We start from the raw sequence: 17,754 nt of genomic DNA, 5'->3' as shown, positions 1-17,754 counted from the left end.
GATAATGCAAAACAGCTATCTTTGTTACTGTTTTTTGTTTAGGATGCGTAAAAGAGAGAAGTGTAAGTTCAGTATTTGATATTATGAATTCGAAATTTGATTATTTTTGGAGAATGATTTGTTCCTTTTTCCAAGGTCAGGATTAAACAATTTTTCTCGAATCATAAGTTAATATCGACAAAAGATTTAGAGTTGGATTTGAATAGCACAAAAAATCAGACAATAGATCAAAACAACTGAAAAACTCAGTTTTAAAGTACAAAAGAAAGAGATACTAACCCTAACACATCAAAGGACATGACCCATGAAGGATTTACTTAACAACACGAGGTGGCAGTATAATGTTACAATTACAGTAGCAGCGTCGAAGAAGAAGACGAAAAAAAAGCGCAACATATAATGACGTCATTACGAAGCGCCCCTGGAGCTAGCCGTCCAGCTAGCAACTTTAGCTCACGTTTCGAAAAGAGGCTATTGACAACTCACGTGGACATGTTATCTCTTTAGATGGTCCACCGACCGCCCCGGTACCGAGGAGTCGTTTGCTTGAGTCTCAACCGGCCGTCGTCATGGCACAGCAGAAGGACTTATCGCAAAACCTTCTGACAGACGGAGTGAAACCCAGCAATGGCGGCTTCGTACCGCCGGCTGGGTTGTGCTGGATATCGGTGCTCGCCTGTCTGCTGCTGGCGTGTTCATATGTCGGGAGTCTGTACGTGTGGAGGAGCGAGCTGCCGAGGTGAGCCGGACAAGCACTCTGTGGTTGGTCTCTGCTACGTGGTTCATAATGACAACGTTCCTTCTGATACATTTACCCAACCGCGGGGCTCAATGCGCGTCACCAGTAAAGCCCCAAATCTTTTAATGTTTTCATCTGTGTTCTCATTTACTCCCTGAGCCCACACTGTGTTTGACAGTGACACCGTAGCGCAGCTCTTTCTTTAGCAATGTCATTATGTTCCAGCCATGGTGGTACAAACGTTGCTGGGGGCCTCACAGGAAAGTTGGCTGTGATTAATGTCTCTGCTGGTCCTTTCCCAGGGATCACCCCACTGTGATAAAGAGACGCTTCACCAGTGTACTCATTGTGTCGGGCCTGTCGCCTCTCTTTGTGTGGGCATGGAGAGAATTCACTGGCGTCCGGGTGAGTCCATGCCTCGTAAACTACTGAATAAAACCCTTTATTAGGGTTGCAAAATAACGGGAATATTGAAAGTTGGACACTTTCTGTGTGAATTAACAGGAATAAACCAGACAAGTTGGGGTAATTTAACTGTATCTCCCATGCCATATGACAAAACAACATTTTGTAACTAGAAACTGTATTCTCTCAGTGAACAACAAGATCATGAAGGTTAAATAAAATGGTGTATTTCCTATGATTACCCCTTCCCCCCAAAAAGTTCTGAATGTACAATTAACTAAGTCCAAGCCTCTGGTTTTGGTATTTTTCCCTGATTTCTGTCAGGTCGACATCAACGTTCAGTTTACCAAGTAATCAATACGCTACGTAATGACAGACATTCAAAAACAACAGAACAAATATTTACGTTTGTGGCAGACAATGTTCCCTGCTGGCTGCCTCCAGGGTCCAGCTGAGCTCTGCTTGCAGAGTCTTTTCTCAACGACATTTATGTTCCCTGTTATATGCTTTCGTAAAAAAAAAAACCATTCCCATGCTTAACATCCCATGGAAAGCTTCTGGAAATTTAACGGAAACGTTCTGCCCCTTTTAACCACTACCCCCTTATTCATGTGGCCATTCATGTGCTGTTCTTGCATGTTGCAGTCTGACACATGCGTTGTCGTATCATCAAACTGAGACTAGTGTTCTTGTGTGCGTTTGTGTGTCAGACTGTCCCATCATTACTCGCTCTTATGGGGATCCGGTTTGAAGGCCTCATTCCTGCAATCATGCTTCCTCTGATGCTCACCATGGTAAGGAACAAATCTTCCACGATCAGTCATAAGCAGATTTTGAAGGATCCCACTACGGAATTCAGTTGGGTTGACCGATGAAAAGAATCCTGCTCTGTTACACTAAATGGTAAAGAAAAAGACTGGATGTTTTGTGTAGCACACAGTTATTATTGTACCTTTTCGTTAACAACCTAAAAACACACAGTAAACACTGCTGACAGCTGTGGCAGCAATGGGGGAGAACAACCTGAGTCGCCATTGTTAAGCAAAACCAACTATCAATGGCATCTTTCTCTTGCCTTACACAAACTGGCTAAATAAACAAGTCATATTTCTTTTCATAAGTAGATATCTGAGAAATCCAAACTCCTGCCTTCTGTGTCCAGGTCCTGTTTCTGGGGCCCCTCATGCAATTAGCGATGGACTGTCCCTGGAGCTTTATGGATGGGATCCGGGTGGCTTTGGGTGAGACGGAAAACATGCAGGATTGTCTCTCTTTTGGGTCGAAGTTATAGCGCCATTTCAAATCCCCATATGTCTGTACAAAGCTCCAAGCGTGTCCTCTAGCTCCTCCTCTGTCTATGTCCTCCTGCAGACCCGTCGTTCTGGATGTTGTGCTTTAGCGACATGCGCTGGCTGAGGAATCAGGTGGTGGCGCCGCTGACGGAGGAGCTGGTGTTCAGGGCCTGCATGCTGCCCATGTTGGTGCCCTGTGCGGGGCCTCTGGCCGCCATCTTCACCTGCCCGCTCTTCTTCGGAGTGGGTGAGTTCAGCCAGTGTGAGGTTCATAGTATTCATCCACGGCGCCTGTATAATGGTCAGAGAAACACTGGCGGTATCACTCCAATAAGATGATCATATTGCTATCTGCTTCCATCCTGTTGCTAGCCTGTTATGCATATCAACTTTGCAGGGTGGTGGTATGTGAGTGTTACACGTCCCGTCAGGGCCTTAACTATTAGGACTAAACACCATTTCTAAAAAAGTTGCCTCTTCACCCAACTCTAAATGATTTGAGCGGAGTGTAAAGTGTAGACTTCCAGTTTTAATTCAATGGATATTACAAATAGACATTAACAGTTTAGGCATTACAGCCATTTTGGAAGTCACCCTCATTTTCAGAGGCTCATAAAGTAGTAGGACAAACCAACACAGTGAATATAAGGATTTGTTTTAATACTTAGAGGAAAGTCCTTTGCAGTTAATGGTTGCACGGACGCTTGCACTTAGAGGTGTCACTAAACACCATCGCCTAGGATTTCACTGCTCTGGCCCACTTGAGATCAAAGTGGGCAGGATCTGGCCCAAACCTAAAATTTGTTTGACACCCCTGCTCTAAGAGAACGGGTGGCTCAGGTGGCTCAACTAAAATCATAAAGCTGATTTACTGCAGCTGAGCTGTCATACAAACTACGGCCGTTCTCGGAAATGTGGCTCTGCCCACTCGGCTCGCTGTTGTGACGCTGCCGACGGAGTTGCCACAGATTCACTGACAAGCGCCACAGGCTTCCCATTGTATGCCACTGCCGCAAGGAGGATCAAGATGTCTCTCCAAGGTTTGAAGATGGAGCACAAACAAATCCACATGAAAGCATGCGATATTTACTCATTATTCATCAAATATTGAATTTTGTCATTGAAACTGTTCTGACAAAAAAACAGTGAAAACATTATTTAAAATCAGCTCACTTTTGAGGACACAGCCTAACCGTGACCCTGCAATGGGGCTGCACAGTCTCAAACATTGCCCGTCCCTCCTCAGCTCACTTCCACCACGTGATCGAGCTGCTGAGGTTCAGACAGGGGACGTTGTCGGGGATCTTCCTCGCTGCAGGTGAGTGCCCGACGTGTCCCCCGTTTCCTGTTGTTTGTGTGAGGAGGGAAGGAGGTGGATGATGGTGTTTTTTTTTGTTTTTTTTCGGTCCATAACAGTGTTCCAGTTCTCCTACACGGCGGTGTTTGGGGCCTACACTGCCTTCCTCTTCATCCGAACAGGTGAGAAATACAGAAATATGACCACTTCTACAACCCATTAGCGGACTATAAGGACGCGCAGATGGCCTCCGATTCATGGAGGGAGATAAACAAAAGAGTAAATAAACAAACCAATGACTTCCACACACAAAGACGCCAGTCTCTAGGTCGCCTTCGACAAAGCCGTGGAAAAAATGTTACTCCACCTGTTGTTCTGGCGGTGAATTGCTCTGCAACACCCACAGGCCTTTTAGAACCATGAACCAAAATGAGTCCATCGACACGACTGCGCGAAAAGATGCAGCCGCAGAAGCATGCCAGCGCCTTAACGCTGTAGCATCTGTCAAGAGTCTGTTTTTGTGGATATATGGAATGCCTTGAAGGGATTTCTTTGAATCTGGCACAAGCATCCACCTTCACTCAAAGGAGAGAAGAAGGTCATTAAAAGGTTACTGTTGAACAATATTAAAGACATCTGCTTTTCAGATGTATATAAATATATAATCTCTAAGAGGTTTGTTACGATACATGGATTAGCAATGCTGAAGTACTTAAAACACATGGTCATAACTTTAATGGCATCAGCTAAGATAATCAAATATAGTTCTACACCAGTGGGGGTCAAGGGGAATAATAATAATAACTATATAAAGATGGTCTGAAGGTAATTTTCTCACTCACACTTGGCTGTTTAAATAATTAGAAAACATTACTATGACAACTGCGGTGCAGAATGACTCTTGGCATTGAGGCAATTGGAGAAACGCTTAGAAAATGTATTTTAAGTCACGACTACTAACGGAAATGCCTTCTAGTTGCTATGCCAATGGCGGTATTAAAAAAAAGGCAACGGAGCTCCACTGGAAAAACTCAGTTTTAAAGTACAAAAAGAGATATTAACCCTAACACAGCAAAGGACATGACCCATGAAGGATTTACTTAACAACACGAGGTGGCAGTATAATGTTACAATTCCAGTAGCAGCTTCAATAAGGACCTTCGAAGAAGAAGACGAAAAAAAAGCGCAACATATAATGACGTCATTACTCGTGAATGTCTCCTCTCTGCTGCAGGTCACCTGATGGGCCCGGTGCTCTGCCACTCCTTCTGTAACTACATGGGTTTCCCGGCTATCACCACGGCAATGGAGCACCCCCACCGCCTCGCCGTCCTCACCTCCTACCTGATGGGGGTACTCCTCTTCCTGCTCTGCCTGTTCCCCTTCACCGACCCCGCCTACTATGGCCTCCCCACACCGGTGTGCACTCTCACCTCCTCCCCCAGCTCCCTCTGCCTCTCCTGACCCCCTCTTGCTGCCCCACACTTCTATTGTCAGGTTTTTTTTTTGCCAAGTTAAGCGTTCAGCTGAGTAGTCTGCTTAGGAAGGTGGGGATGAATGTCTATGATGAATGCCCGTATTATTACAATAAGCGTGTCCTTGCAGAATCAAAGCGATATCACAAAGAAGTCAGCTTTGATCTTCTGTATTTGCAGTAGTGCACGCATACATTAGTGCTGCAGCAGCTGTCTTTTTTATTCATTTATTAATCCAACCAATGAGACAGGATACCGTGCCCTGATATTTCTCAGCAGGCTCATGCTGTTGTAAAATGCATAAACATTGGCCAATCCATCAGTTTTTAACGGGAACATCTTGGCATTGGCCAAATAAATCCAGTATTAGCTGGGCTGCTTTTTAGTTTTACCACAAACAAGGTTTATATAATCAGTTGGTTTGTTCACAACTTATCTGACCACGTCCGCGCCCCCCCTCGTCCAACAGAAAGCATGGCCAGGTCTATCCGCAGAAGGCCTGAGTGGTAGCCTTCTGATACATGTGGGGTTTGGGGTCGGGTTGGTTTCTTTTTGCTGCGTGTGGCTGGTTCTCGGGTGTGGATCTTACTAGTTGGGTTCAGGTGAATCCTAAGGAAGCAGCTCCAGGCCGGTGTCTCGATACAGACCTCCTATTAGGTTCTTATAGACTTGAACTATCTTTCTGATGCCTTTTAGCATCTCTGGAGTGACAACACATGGAAATCCCTGAAGGGGGTTGTCGGAGAATGTGGTTCTTATGGCTGCACTGCTTTGTGGTCCATAAAGCCCCCCCTCCCACTCTGCTGTAGCTGCACTGGAGCACAGGTGTGCTGTTGAAATGACATGTGGGCTTGTTTGTGACGCCCACATGTCATCTGGAGTTGTTATCTGCTGTAGAGAAACGTTGTTTTACTGTTTACTACTTAGTAAAATACCTCAAGGGTTTTACTGCTGCTGGTCGGGTTCCTGTGGGTGAAGGGATATCCCTTTCCCCAGGTTTTAGGATTTAGTGGTGACACCACAGATCCCGAATGTGAGTTTTGTTTAGCTGGAAACTTTTGGGTTTGGGTCATTTTACATCATTTGTTTTGCCCTTTTGGCCTCAAAGATTATTCCTTTTACGTTAAGGTCCTAGACTTGGTGCAGTACTGAAGGAGAACAGCACTTCTACAGTCAGTGTACATGCACTATGGTTCTTGTTTTTGAGATGAGTCACGACGCTGTCACTTTTCCATCTACATAGTTTATAATCCTTTTACATTTTTTCGTTTTTAATATCACAGTTGGATATTTAGCCTCGCTGAGGGGAAATCTGCATTCGGCTCGAGCTCATTTTCACTAATGCTTCCACCCAACTTCGTGGGGAGGAGGACGCCGAGGGGAGAATGTCACTGGGGATGGATGCATGTGAGCTTTAGTTTCATCTGCCTCTTGCGTCATGTGCTTCTCTGCTCCACTCCAGTGGGCTTTTGAACAGTAGTTCTGAACACCTTGGCCCCAGGATGTTATTCCCGTACAAATGGGTGTTATAGTGATGGACAAACACATTTTGTGACGTGGTCGTCCAGGTTTCTTGTTCTTCACTGTTTTCACAGTTTTGCAGTGTTCAAATTAAATTGGCCCATATAGAAATGTAACTTTCCCTTGAATCCATTCACACCTGTACGATGTTGTACAATGTTACTGTGTGTAGGTTTAACATACAATTCCAATACATCACGTAAGATAGTTTGTATCCTAGTGTCCTGATAGCAAACCGTTGTTATTTGATTAGTGGTTATCAAATAACAACCAAGACCAGTTTTGTTGACCATTGACCTAACTGGGTAAATTAGTTCTGGACCCACTAGCTCGAGGGGTCCTTCAATTTGTCCCGGGGAATCAGACGGTGCTTATTGTTGAACCCTGTATCATTACATGTTGTAATCTTTGTAGGAATATGTTTTTTCAGAATAAGGGCACAAACCTGAATATTATGTGCATGCGTGGTCCGTGTCACTGCGATGATGTGTATTCTCTCATGTTCTCTCTGTCATAAACTGCAAGTCCGTCTGACAAAGCTGTCAGCGTCCAGGGGACGGACATACCTGGGGTCATTACCATAACTCTCTGCCATGTCTTTTCCAATGCTGCCACTGGTGGGGGCCATTTGACAGCGAACGCACAGTGGCTTTAACGAGAAAACAAAGAAAACTACACCAGTCAAATCCCACAGCAGTTCTTTGTTCCTGCCTCCCCATCAGCTGATTCCAATATCTATATATTTTCTGTATAACTCTGTGCTCTTGCTCTTGCTCCACCAAACTCAAATGAGTCTTTTGAGCTTTTTTCCGTTCCCTGTCGGCGGCTTAACCTCCGACTCAATCGGGTTGTGGAAACACCAGTTTGGCCTGTTATGCTACAGAAAGAGACGACAAAAAGAAATAAAAAGGCACTTGTATTCTTTCCAAACCCTGTCTTCAGCCAGCAACGACACGTCAGTATGCAGATGGAAAAGCTGTTTTGATATTCCAACAGCGAGAGACACAGCTGAGTCTATTTTTGCAGAGCTTTGGCAGCTCTGTTATTTTAATACACAGCACCCAAAGGAGGAGTATTTCAGAACTTGTGAAAAAAGAGTAGAGGAAGTGAGCCGGGGTAACCAAACTCCACAGATGTTTATATTGAGCACTATCTTTTGTAATCAGATCTATTTTGGTGATGGGAACAGAGTGTACAGATATGTGCATGTATTTTATGCTCACAGTGTCACACTTGTTGTACATTTCAAGTTGGAGACGACTGAACCGTGTTTTGGTATGACAATCTTATACAAAAACTTTAGAGTCACTCAACGAAGTATCTATTTGTAAATAAATGATGTCTTTTTTGTTACATTTCCCCGTGTCTGTGCTGTTATTGATGCCTCATTGCACACTTGTCTGCGTGGCCGCTTTAAAGGTGATCCTTGTCTCTCAATTTGACATTCATGTCTTCTCTGTTTTAATTTCAGATCAAATACAGTAGGTGAAACTCTTTATGCGATACATTGGCACTCCCAACTTGTCAAATATTGATTCTTAGTGGCTTCATGCTTCAAACTATGACACCCACCCTCGGACATAGAAGGTAAGGCGGGTAGATGCAGTGTCCTTTCAAAATAAACCTCCATGTGGGAGTTTCTACTCATTATATTGTCTTTTCAAAATGACCTCCACTTTTAAGCTGCACAGTATCTCTTCCTGCCCTGTAGGTTTATTTAGTTTTTAGATTCACTTCACTGCCTTCATAGCGTGTAGCTCAGGCACAACGCATATCTGTATGAAATGTAAACTCAATGTGGGACGTACTTATTGAGACCGTCCATGAAAACTAAGCCTGTGTTGTAAATGTTTATATTTGTTATGGATTGAGTAAAGAAAACATTCTTACATTAGCCCACATAGAGATATGCTTGAGCAGGAATGGAGGACGGGGGGACTGGCTTCATATTGAGCCCTATGTGGGCTTCTGGACTTTTTGGTTAATTCCACCACTTAAACCAACAGAATAACCATTTAATGTGACGATGGGGTGGGGTTATTCTGTGTGTGCGTGGGGGGGTTGATGCAGACGGTCTGTATATTTTCCTGCTTTTGTCTGTAAAAGGCATCGTAATGACAGTACAGTTCCGCGGCATCTAAAGCTGCTGTGAAATGTTGCGCTGGCTTTCCTGAGACGTGGCCGGTTGGGTCGCGCGGCTTATGTTTCACAGCTGTAATCGTAGCTCAGTTTCCAGATGTTCAAGTTGACCTTCACAGTCCTGCTTGGTTTTTAAAGGCTTTCACTCGAGCGAAAGAAAACTCGGGATTGAAAGAGTGAGGAAAAGGACTATGAGTATTATGTAATTACATCAGCCTGGTGGTTATGCTCATAATTGCAGCCATTCCGGCTAACGGGTCACAGTGACTGCTCTCCTGTGATGAACAGTCTGTTTTCAGCAAAATGGCGTCAAATCCATAGAAGTTGGCGTTGTCCCGAGGCTGTCAGAGTGTTTTGGCTCTCTATCCCCCTCTGTCAAACCTTCCATCCAGACGTTGAGTCTTCACCAACATCTGAAAGTTTAATTCTCTTTTTTTCCTCCCAGCTGAGCTGAACTCCATCAGTCACTCCTTCCGCTTTGACTACTGCAGGTCTCTTTTCAGCTTCCCCACAACAACCCCCAAGCCTTCGAGGTGGTCCAGAATGATGCAGCCAAGATTGGCTTTTTTTCGGCGGGGTGTTTTCTCCGTATTGGTTTCCCATCAAGTTCTGAGGCCAGTTCAAGATTCTTGTGATCACGTTTCAAGCCTTGTGGGGACAAAGTGATTTGGGACACGTGACTAGAAACACCAGGACTTTCTGTTGTAGCTAACTGATGCAGACACCTGATGGCACATCTGTGTCAGCCTCCGTGGTGGCCTGCCTTATATTTCCAAATGCGTGTTACAGTATTTTTTTCAATCCAACTTAACAAAAAATAAGAGTTCTAGTGTTTTAACGTGAGGTCAAAGACTGTGCCGATGTCCAGTTTGACGCAAGGGAGCACCCGAGGCGCTGTCCCACGCCCTACTCTTATCACCTCTGATCCTCATCAGGTCAATCTAATAAATTATAAAGACTCTTTTACTGATTATTCTGTATCATTCAACATTAATGTGAAATCTCACATTGATTTTGATTGCTGGTTGAACCTGTGACGGTTGTTCGAGGCGGTTGCCATGGCGCTTTTCTGGCAGTACCTGTCCGTAGGGTACCGGCTGTGATGTTGGAGGACAGGTAGGTCTCTTCTCAAGAGCTTCAGGAGGCTCCTTCCTCTGTAACCTTGGTTTCCTGGCCAGGAAAACGCTGCGCTCTGCACCCTGTGAGAGTACGTCTGCAGTTGTGTATGGTGGAATTGCTGATGTAAAAATTGTGCATGCAAAGATGACCAAATACGTAGAAATAGAAATGTTGCGCTACGTGGTTATGTTTGCATGCATGAACCTGCGGTCCTCTTGAAGGTCCCGGTGGTGGGGGGGCTTCAACAATATCGTCACACTAGGTTATTATCTGTGTTTTCTTTGATTTGACTCAAGCGCATTAGCGTTTGAAATACAAATTCAAGGTTTCCTTACGTTGCATTCGCCCAATTTGCAAAGTGAACATTAGCCACAGTCAGAATAGACAAAAGATGAGTGCAGTAAACTGCATCCCTACATCTCCACTTGATTGCCCATCTCCTGAATCTGTGCTGTCCCTCTCCCCTCTCCTCTATCAGCTTCCTTCCATCAGCTCTTCAGTCTCAATTTATTCCTCTTTCATTTGCTTTCCTCAATGTTTTACTCCCTCCATCTTCTTCCTCTACATTGTATGTCACAATCAATCACTTGTCTTCAGCTGAAAACAATAAAATGTCAATTTAAAATGGAGGAAATTAAAATAGCCTCAAGGGAGCCTGAGCACCGAGAGGAGAGAGTGATATCACTTCACCTCAGCACCTGGAATACATTTGCCTTCTTGGATACTTTGATATTCTGCGCCTAGAGAACTAAGCTGGGGTGTCATTCATAAATGTACGCCGTTTCCGAGGCAGACCCGCTGAACAATAAAAACAAACAGCAGAATGCAGAATTTTGCATCATTAATTCAATTCAATTCATTTTATTTTGTATAGCCCAAAATCGCAAATTACAATTTTGCCTCAGAGGGCTTTACAGTCTGTACACATACAACATCCTCTGTCCCGAAACCCACCATCGGCACAGGAAAAACTCCCTTCCAAGAGGGAAAAAAGGGAAGAAACCTTAGGGAGAACGTCAGAGGAGGGACTACAATGGATGCCATGTGTACAGAATGAACAATGCATGATACATTCAATTCCTATGACAGAAATGATTCAAGTAATTGTGAGTAGTAAGCCAGGCGCACAGCAGGACCACTGCAGGGGCAACCACCATCAGATAGAACCACCATCTACAGAAGCCTGTGGGGAGGGAGAGCACAGAGACTTTAGGAGAGGGTAATGTTGGTTTACGAGTACAGTAATATGATTAATATCTAAAATAATAATGATGATGATGATGGCAGCAGCAGGCGTCAGCAGGGCCACGGCAGGTGTCAGGACCAGGGTCCAGAAGGAACTACGATCTACGGAGACCTGCTAGGGGAGAAAGCACAAAAAAACTCCCGGAAAGAAGCTGAATTAGTCATGTGCATTAATAAAACGTCAATTATCGTAGAACGAGAGCGTGAGGGAGGAGCTCGGCGTGTCCTAAGAATTCCCCCGGCAGTCTAAGCCTATAGCAGCTTAACTACGGGCTGGTCCGGGCTAACCTGAGCCAGCCCTAACTATAGGCAGAATCAAAGAGGAACGTTTTAAGTTTTACTTTAAAAGAGCTGACCGAATCTGCCCCCCGGACTAAAAGTGGAAGCTGGTTCCACAAAAGAGGAGCTTGATAACGGAAGGTTCTATTCTTGATTTAACAGGGAGCCAGTGCAGAGAAGTTAATACAGGAGTGATATGATCCCTTTTCTTAGTTCTTGTTAATACACGTGCTGCAGCATTCTGAATCAACTGGAGAGGCTTAAGAGATTTACAAGAGCAGCCCGATAACAAAAAATTAGAGCTGTGATGATGCAGCCCACATTCAATTTCCCTTCATATCACGTTCCTTTGTACTGGTATTTTCTTTTTCATCACAGAAAAGCATGAATTAATTATAATTATTCGTGCTTTTTAGTAGTGATCCATAACTAGAAGCACATTCCAATTGCTAAATATATATACCAAAATCTCAACCAAACCTCAAATGAAATTCATATTTCATCAGTGCTGTCAGCTTTGCTTTGAGCAGAGGAGAGATTGTGCTACCTGTGGATCAACTGATGAAAATATCATCAATTGTTAGTTTAGATGAATCTTCTCATACTTGGCATGTATCACCAAGTACATTTTAAGTTTTACACTCTGAGGCAGTTTTTTGGCCTCTGCTACAGCAAAACCGTTTATGTTACTGATGAAGAAATGAATCAATATAACACACAAAAAAAACTTCACATTTTGAGTCCTATAAAACATGGAGAAACCAGGCTAATAGCACATGATAGCCCAGTGTGTGGACAGTACAGTAGATAGAGTCAAGATTACTGTTCTAGGACACGCTTTTGTAAAAGACCTCACAGCCCAGAAACCGGAGCAGTAAAATGTGGATCCTTTCTTTTTTCTTTTCTTCAACTCTCTTTTGGCCAATTTGCCTGTTTCATCCCCCTTTTTCCTAATAGATCCGACTAAACCCATGCGGAAATTGGGTGGAGCGTAAAATGATGCTCGAGAGTGAAGATTTGCTGAAAAAAAATCGTTATATACGTATACATTTTAAACGTACAATCCTTTCGTCCTCTGAACATACACAATTATTTAAAACTTAAGCAACCTGCTGTTGGTCGCTGTATGTAGTGGTATATTTTGTAAAGACTTTCAAAAGTAGGGGCTTTATGCTGTATTTTTGTTATGGTGCAACCCAGAGGATGAGCTTTGCTCTGTAGTCTGATACGTCTCTGTCTGTTGTAGCTTGTTGGACTTGTCTTCTTGCATCCTTTTGGGCTCTGTGACGGCAACTCACCGCACAAATACCACTTGTCAGTTTTGGAACTGAACTGGGACTGGAATTGTTTGAGGCGGATTCTAATATGAATGTGAGTGTTTACAATTCTCATATCTACTGTATATATCTTTTAACATGAATCCGTATCATAAAGAAACAATTAACGCCTTAATTTGAAGTACAGTGGGACGTTTGATTGTGTGAAATCAAACTCTCTACGTAAAGACTTATTTTATGGCCTCAATCTAGTCCTTCAGATTTCTCAGAGGGGCAGGCAGGAAAATGTTCAGTTTAATAATGGAGCAATATTGTCCTCATATAAAGTGATAAAGGATAAAACACTGATGGCTGCCGCTTTTTAGATTTCCAGTCAAATGAAAAGGATTTAATTTAAATCTTTGTCGTGCCTGTACACCACTTGAATATGTTTAATTTCACTGTGAAATGCTTTACAGTTAAAAAGCTAAAGATATACAGTACATTCATAGAACTTTCTCTGCAGAAATTAAAGTGCAGTACTTGAGTGAATAGACTTTGTACATTCACCACTGTAGGATGCTTTTGAGTTGGTATGATGCCATCGGTGGATTATTCCTCACACCTGATGGTCACAGACCATTAAAAATGCAGCGAGTCTGTCGTGCAGTATTGCTCATTAGAGGAGGTGATACGTGGTGTGAAGTCTTATCCCTCCGTGTGTGAAGTCGTATCTGCATTGGATATCTGTCTCACTGAGTGTTATCTGTAATGAAACACCCCTGCTGTCCTCTCCTCATCTTATCTCTTCTTCCACCACACAGAACATATGTGGCATGGCGTCATTCTCGTCTCCAGGTTCCAGCAAAATAAACCGCGATAGCAGCCTGGAGTGGCTGTGAACGCTGTTTGGTTAACCCCGGCCCTGTTGCCCATCGCTATGTCACTGTCTGAGTTTCTATGGACTGAAATATACATGCGGGCTCTATTTAACATGTGCGTGCAGCCCTCTTTCATCATGAGCGCCTGCTGGTGCAGTCTCCACGTGTTGTTGTGTCTCTGCTGTGAAGTCTGATGATGCCTGCGTCACACCCTGAGGTGTGAACGTGTGTGCTGACAATGGGACAGAAAAGAATGTGCAGGCATGTGTCGAGAGAGAAAAGTGAGTGTGCGTTCATCTCTCAGGTCACAGTTTGGTTGGACGGGGGCAGAAGGTACACGGCATTCACACGACCCCTGTTTGTGTGCGTGTGGCCATGAGTCCTCTCTGCAGGATGAAAGATCTGCTGAAGGAATGCCTGCCTGCTTGGATTAGGTCCCTCATTCCTCCTCTGAGTTCACGGCTGACAGCTGTGGGTGGGAAAAAGAAAGCAACAAGGCGGACCTGGAATGCGGATCTTATTTTTCTCCTTATAGGAACTTATGATTTGGAAGCTCCACTTTGTTTTCATTTTGATGAGATGAGAAGATCCATGTTGATTTAAAATCTGTACGCCGAACATAGTGGATTAGAAGGCTGGAGCAGAGGGAAACTGGACTAGTTCCAAATGCCTACTCAGCTTTGCATCTTTGAAACTAGAAATCATCTGGTTTGTGTTAGTACGACAGGTTTGTGCAGCGCTTTTCAATGGGCTCGACACAAAATGCCACCAGTCTGTCAATAGTATACGCTCAGAGAAGGCTAAGGAAAGGTTAATGAAATGATTTAAAACAAAGGGAGCATTATTTACAAGATCTGGGTTCCCCACATGAGACTCTGCAAGCCCATTCACACAAGCCTGACCTTCATGCCCTCAACCTGGTCCACACACTGCGTTTGTACCAGCTGTTAAACTCAGGGAGAGAGCTGGCCAACTGAACAGCCAGACGGCCCCAAATAGCCATTGACAAGATCCTGATCCAGAGACCTGTCCAGGCAGAAGATCAATGCCAGTTACGTGACAAACATAGTTATTTCACATAACAACCGTTAATTTAACCAAATTTAACTTTTTCTAAACTTAAACAAGTACTTTGATTGTACATGTAAACCTTAACTAACTACCTGAACATTTGCCAGCCACGCAGACGTTAACTGTGACGTTAACTGTGCTGAAATTTAACAAAGCACACTTCCACACACCCATTTGTTGAAAGTGGATACATTCCATGCTCCAAAAACCTGAGCATGTTCAGTGACAGGTTATTTAAGTGTGTTCATTCAAGGTACTGACTACTTTCATCCCGGTAAAAGTACTGCAAAGGCAAAGTGAAAGGTGACAGAAAGTTCATCGTGACTACACAAACAACTGATGAATGCACACGTATGAGGACTGTGGCCGCGGGATACGAGACACTTCCTTTACTTGAGCGTGGATGAATGTTATACTGTATTCAGACAGTCAGGTCTCAGGTTGCATTAGCAAAACAAACAGCTCGAGAGGTGCTCCAGGAGTCAAGTGGTTTGGAAAGTGTGATCTGACCTGTCACCCCTGTCACTGAAGCAGCCAGTCCCCCACCCTGAACTGGAGCAACATGGACCCGCATTCATACTAACTTAATTTAGAGAGAATCCGTGCTCTGGTATGCGGTAGAGATGACCTCGTACCCTCCCTGGGGTAAATCCTCACCTTAACAGAAAGGGCCTCTGATAGATTCCTGCTTCTCAAATTGTTGGAGCTGCTAACGTAACCTAAGGTAGGCCAAACATTTGCAGAACTATACAAAATGTCTATTTACGATGATCTCATGAGGCACTAAGCACATAAACACAGAAGACGAGACTTTCCTCAACAATGACACAGGATGATAACTTAATCCACCGGGTCTCAGAAACCACGGAGGAAGCTTTAACAGAGAACCAGCATTCCATTGCTGCAACATGTCAGCTTTCTGCACAGCGCTGAATGGCCTCTGTAAGTAGTGTGTCCCAGTGGAACTACCAGAGGGGGCCAAATCATAAAATATTTTATTTTATTTTGTTCCTATTTTTATTTTTATTTTATTCCTTGTACACCGTGTCTTGTCGTCCATTGTCGTACTGTCTGCTGTTACGCACCAACCGCCAAGTCAAATTCCTTGTATGTCTGACATATGGCAATAAATGTTTCCTGATTCCTGATCCTGGGCATACATAAAACCATTAATATATCCATTGCCACATGTACAAATAACAGGCATAACAGGATGAAGCATAAAAATGCACTGCGCACCAGCCACTGTTGATAGAATGAACACCACCCGCAGTCTGGACAAACGCGTAACAGCCGAATTCTTTCACACGGACATTCAAACCATCATTTCAGCTTTGTCTCTGTTGTATATGGGAACTACAAATCCTACAAAAAGTCTTTATTCTGGCTTAGAATTTTTTTGACTACGCGTGTTAACATAAATGGTAAATGGACAGCGCTTTCCTAGTCTTCCGACCACTCAAAGCGCTTTAACACTTGCTGTCATTCACCCATTCCCACAGTGATGACAGGAGCTGCCACACACAGTCCCACCTGCCCATCAGTAACTAGCATTCACACACTGTAGTCACAGCTACAGGAGCCATGTTGGGGTTCAGGGTTCCTGCGATTGAACCGCCAATCCTATGAGTGGAGGACGACTCACCCGCTCTCCACTCACCCACACGCCAACATAAGAACAAAGCCGGATACAAAATTACGTAATTACCGTCTCTGACCACAGAACAGCTGCTGAGCGGTGGTGATGTGTTCATCTCTGGGTAGTGTACCTTGTCTCTGGACGGGGATCAGGAACAGGGGGTTGGCGATGCCGAGGGGCCGGATAGCAGTAGTGTGAGAGGAGACAGTCAGCTGTGGTATAAAAAGATGTCTCTACTTTGGGCAGAGCGGCAACAACGTGGACTTTTTCCCATATCTTGGAGACACATGCGTTCATTCAGAGAGATTAAATAAAAGAGATAAAATATGTTTCTAATCATCATACAATAACAAAACGCCATGATTCTGGGAAAAATGAACTATGACTATTAGATTTATTTGCGTTCCTGTTTGATATTCTCCTTTGACGTATTTTCCTTTTTTTTTTCATGATGTTCCTTTGGAACAGATCATCTCCTATGATTCATCTTTTGAGATAACAAGCCTCCCACCTCTCACATAAGTGAGTTGGAAGACTTCCACTAGTCAGTCCAATATTGCACTAATGTCTCCTTATACAACAGCCTTCTGGTCTCATGGGAAATGAAACATTGTATAGCAGGTTAGTCGGAGTGTCCTTCACAGACACTTGAATTCACTGCAGCGTGGAAGGAAATATATCTTCTACTGAAACAAGGTCGGTCGAGTTTTCAGAGCAGAGGGAATCAGGGCTTGGTGTTTCAAGTACTTTGTTTTCCTGTGGTTCATCACTGTGTTTTCAATTCATCCAAGCCAATTATATTTGGTTGTAAACAGTCCTTAGTATTAGGTTATGTCCACTCATTGTATTCTACAACACACTCCACAATCAAAATGAGTACAGCTGATGGAAGGGCTCTTCTGTTTTGCTTGTCAGACGGCAACAAAGCGTTGCTTTCATTAGACATCTGAGTTTTAAGCCTTGGTGATTCTTTAAATCAACCGTCCCAATGCTGACATAGATTTCTTATATTCTTTGAAGAGTTTTTTCATGACAAACTAACATTTAGAATACCCCTCAAAATCCTCAATTTTCTACAGCCATATACATCAGTGTGGTGCTCTGGACACCCAAAACCTGCTTCACAGAAGAAGTTCTGTCTGGTGGTGCGATGTCACTATTTTTGGTGCAGACACTCGTGACCCTCGCAGATGCAGTAAGGAAAAATCTAGTTTCACAATGGGATCTGCGCAGGCACCTCACCAATACCACTGGTGCTCAGGGTGATGGCGATGACGTGTTGCTGTATGGTAATTGGCCACGTTCTTCAGTTTGCTGCAAGGGGAGTGTGTACTCTTGGAGTGACGGGCCTTGTGTTTTATAGGATGAGTGCGCATTCTGTTGGGGCTGTGGAAGA

The 17,754-nt window shown here is 43.8% G+C and overlaps 1 protein-coding gene across 1 annotated transcript; it reads left to right on the top strand.

Moving 5' to 3' along the window:
- Nucleotides 1-362: 362 nt before the first annotated feature.
- Nucleotides 363-8,084, top strand: rce1a (Ras converting CAAX endopeptidase 1a). The gene is made up of 8 exons (XM_040181918.2): nucleotides 363-739; nucleotides 1,042-1,144; nucleotides 1,855-1,938; nucleotides 2,307-2,385; nucleotides 2,516-2,683; nucleotides 3,683-3,754; nucleotides 3,853-3,915; nucleotides 4,968-8,084. Exons 1-8 carry the CDS (start codon nucleotides 570-572, stop codon nucleotides 5,195-5,197), a joined length of 969 nt encoding a protein of 322 aa, XP_040037852.1. The 5' UTR covers nucleotides 363-569; the 3' UTR covers nucleotides 5,198-8,084.
- The last annotated feature ends 9,670 nt before the right edge of the window (nucleotides 8,085-17,754 follow it).

Source organism: Gasterosteus aculeatus, chromosome 7 (genome assembly GCF_964276395.1).
Source record: "Gasterosteus aculeatus chromosome 7, fGasAcu3.hap1.1, whole genome shotgun sequence".
In the NCBI taxonomy this organism is placed as follows: Eukaryota; Metazoa; Chordata; class Actinopteri; order Perciformes; family Gasterosteidae; genus Gasterosteus; species Gasterosteus aculeatus.
The sequence above is the reverse complement of the archived record's forward strand: the minus strand, read 5'-3'. Positions and strand labels throughout refer to the sequence as shown.

Excerpts from the sequence above, each read along its gene's own strand:
- rce1a (XM_040181918.2), top strand. The coding sequence starts at position 570 with ATGGCACAGCAGAAGGACTTATCGCAAAACCTTCTGACAGACGGAGTG. Across the intron at positions 740-1,041 it reads TGGAGGAGCGAGCTGCCGAG|GGATCACCCCACTGTGATAA; the intron begins GTGAGCCGGACA and ends GTCCTTTCCCAG. Across the intron at positions 2,386-2,515 it reads TGGGATCCGGGTGGCTTTGG|ACCCGTCGTTCTGGATGTTG; the intron begins GTGAGACGGAAA and ends GTCCTCCTGCAG.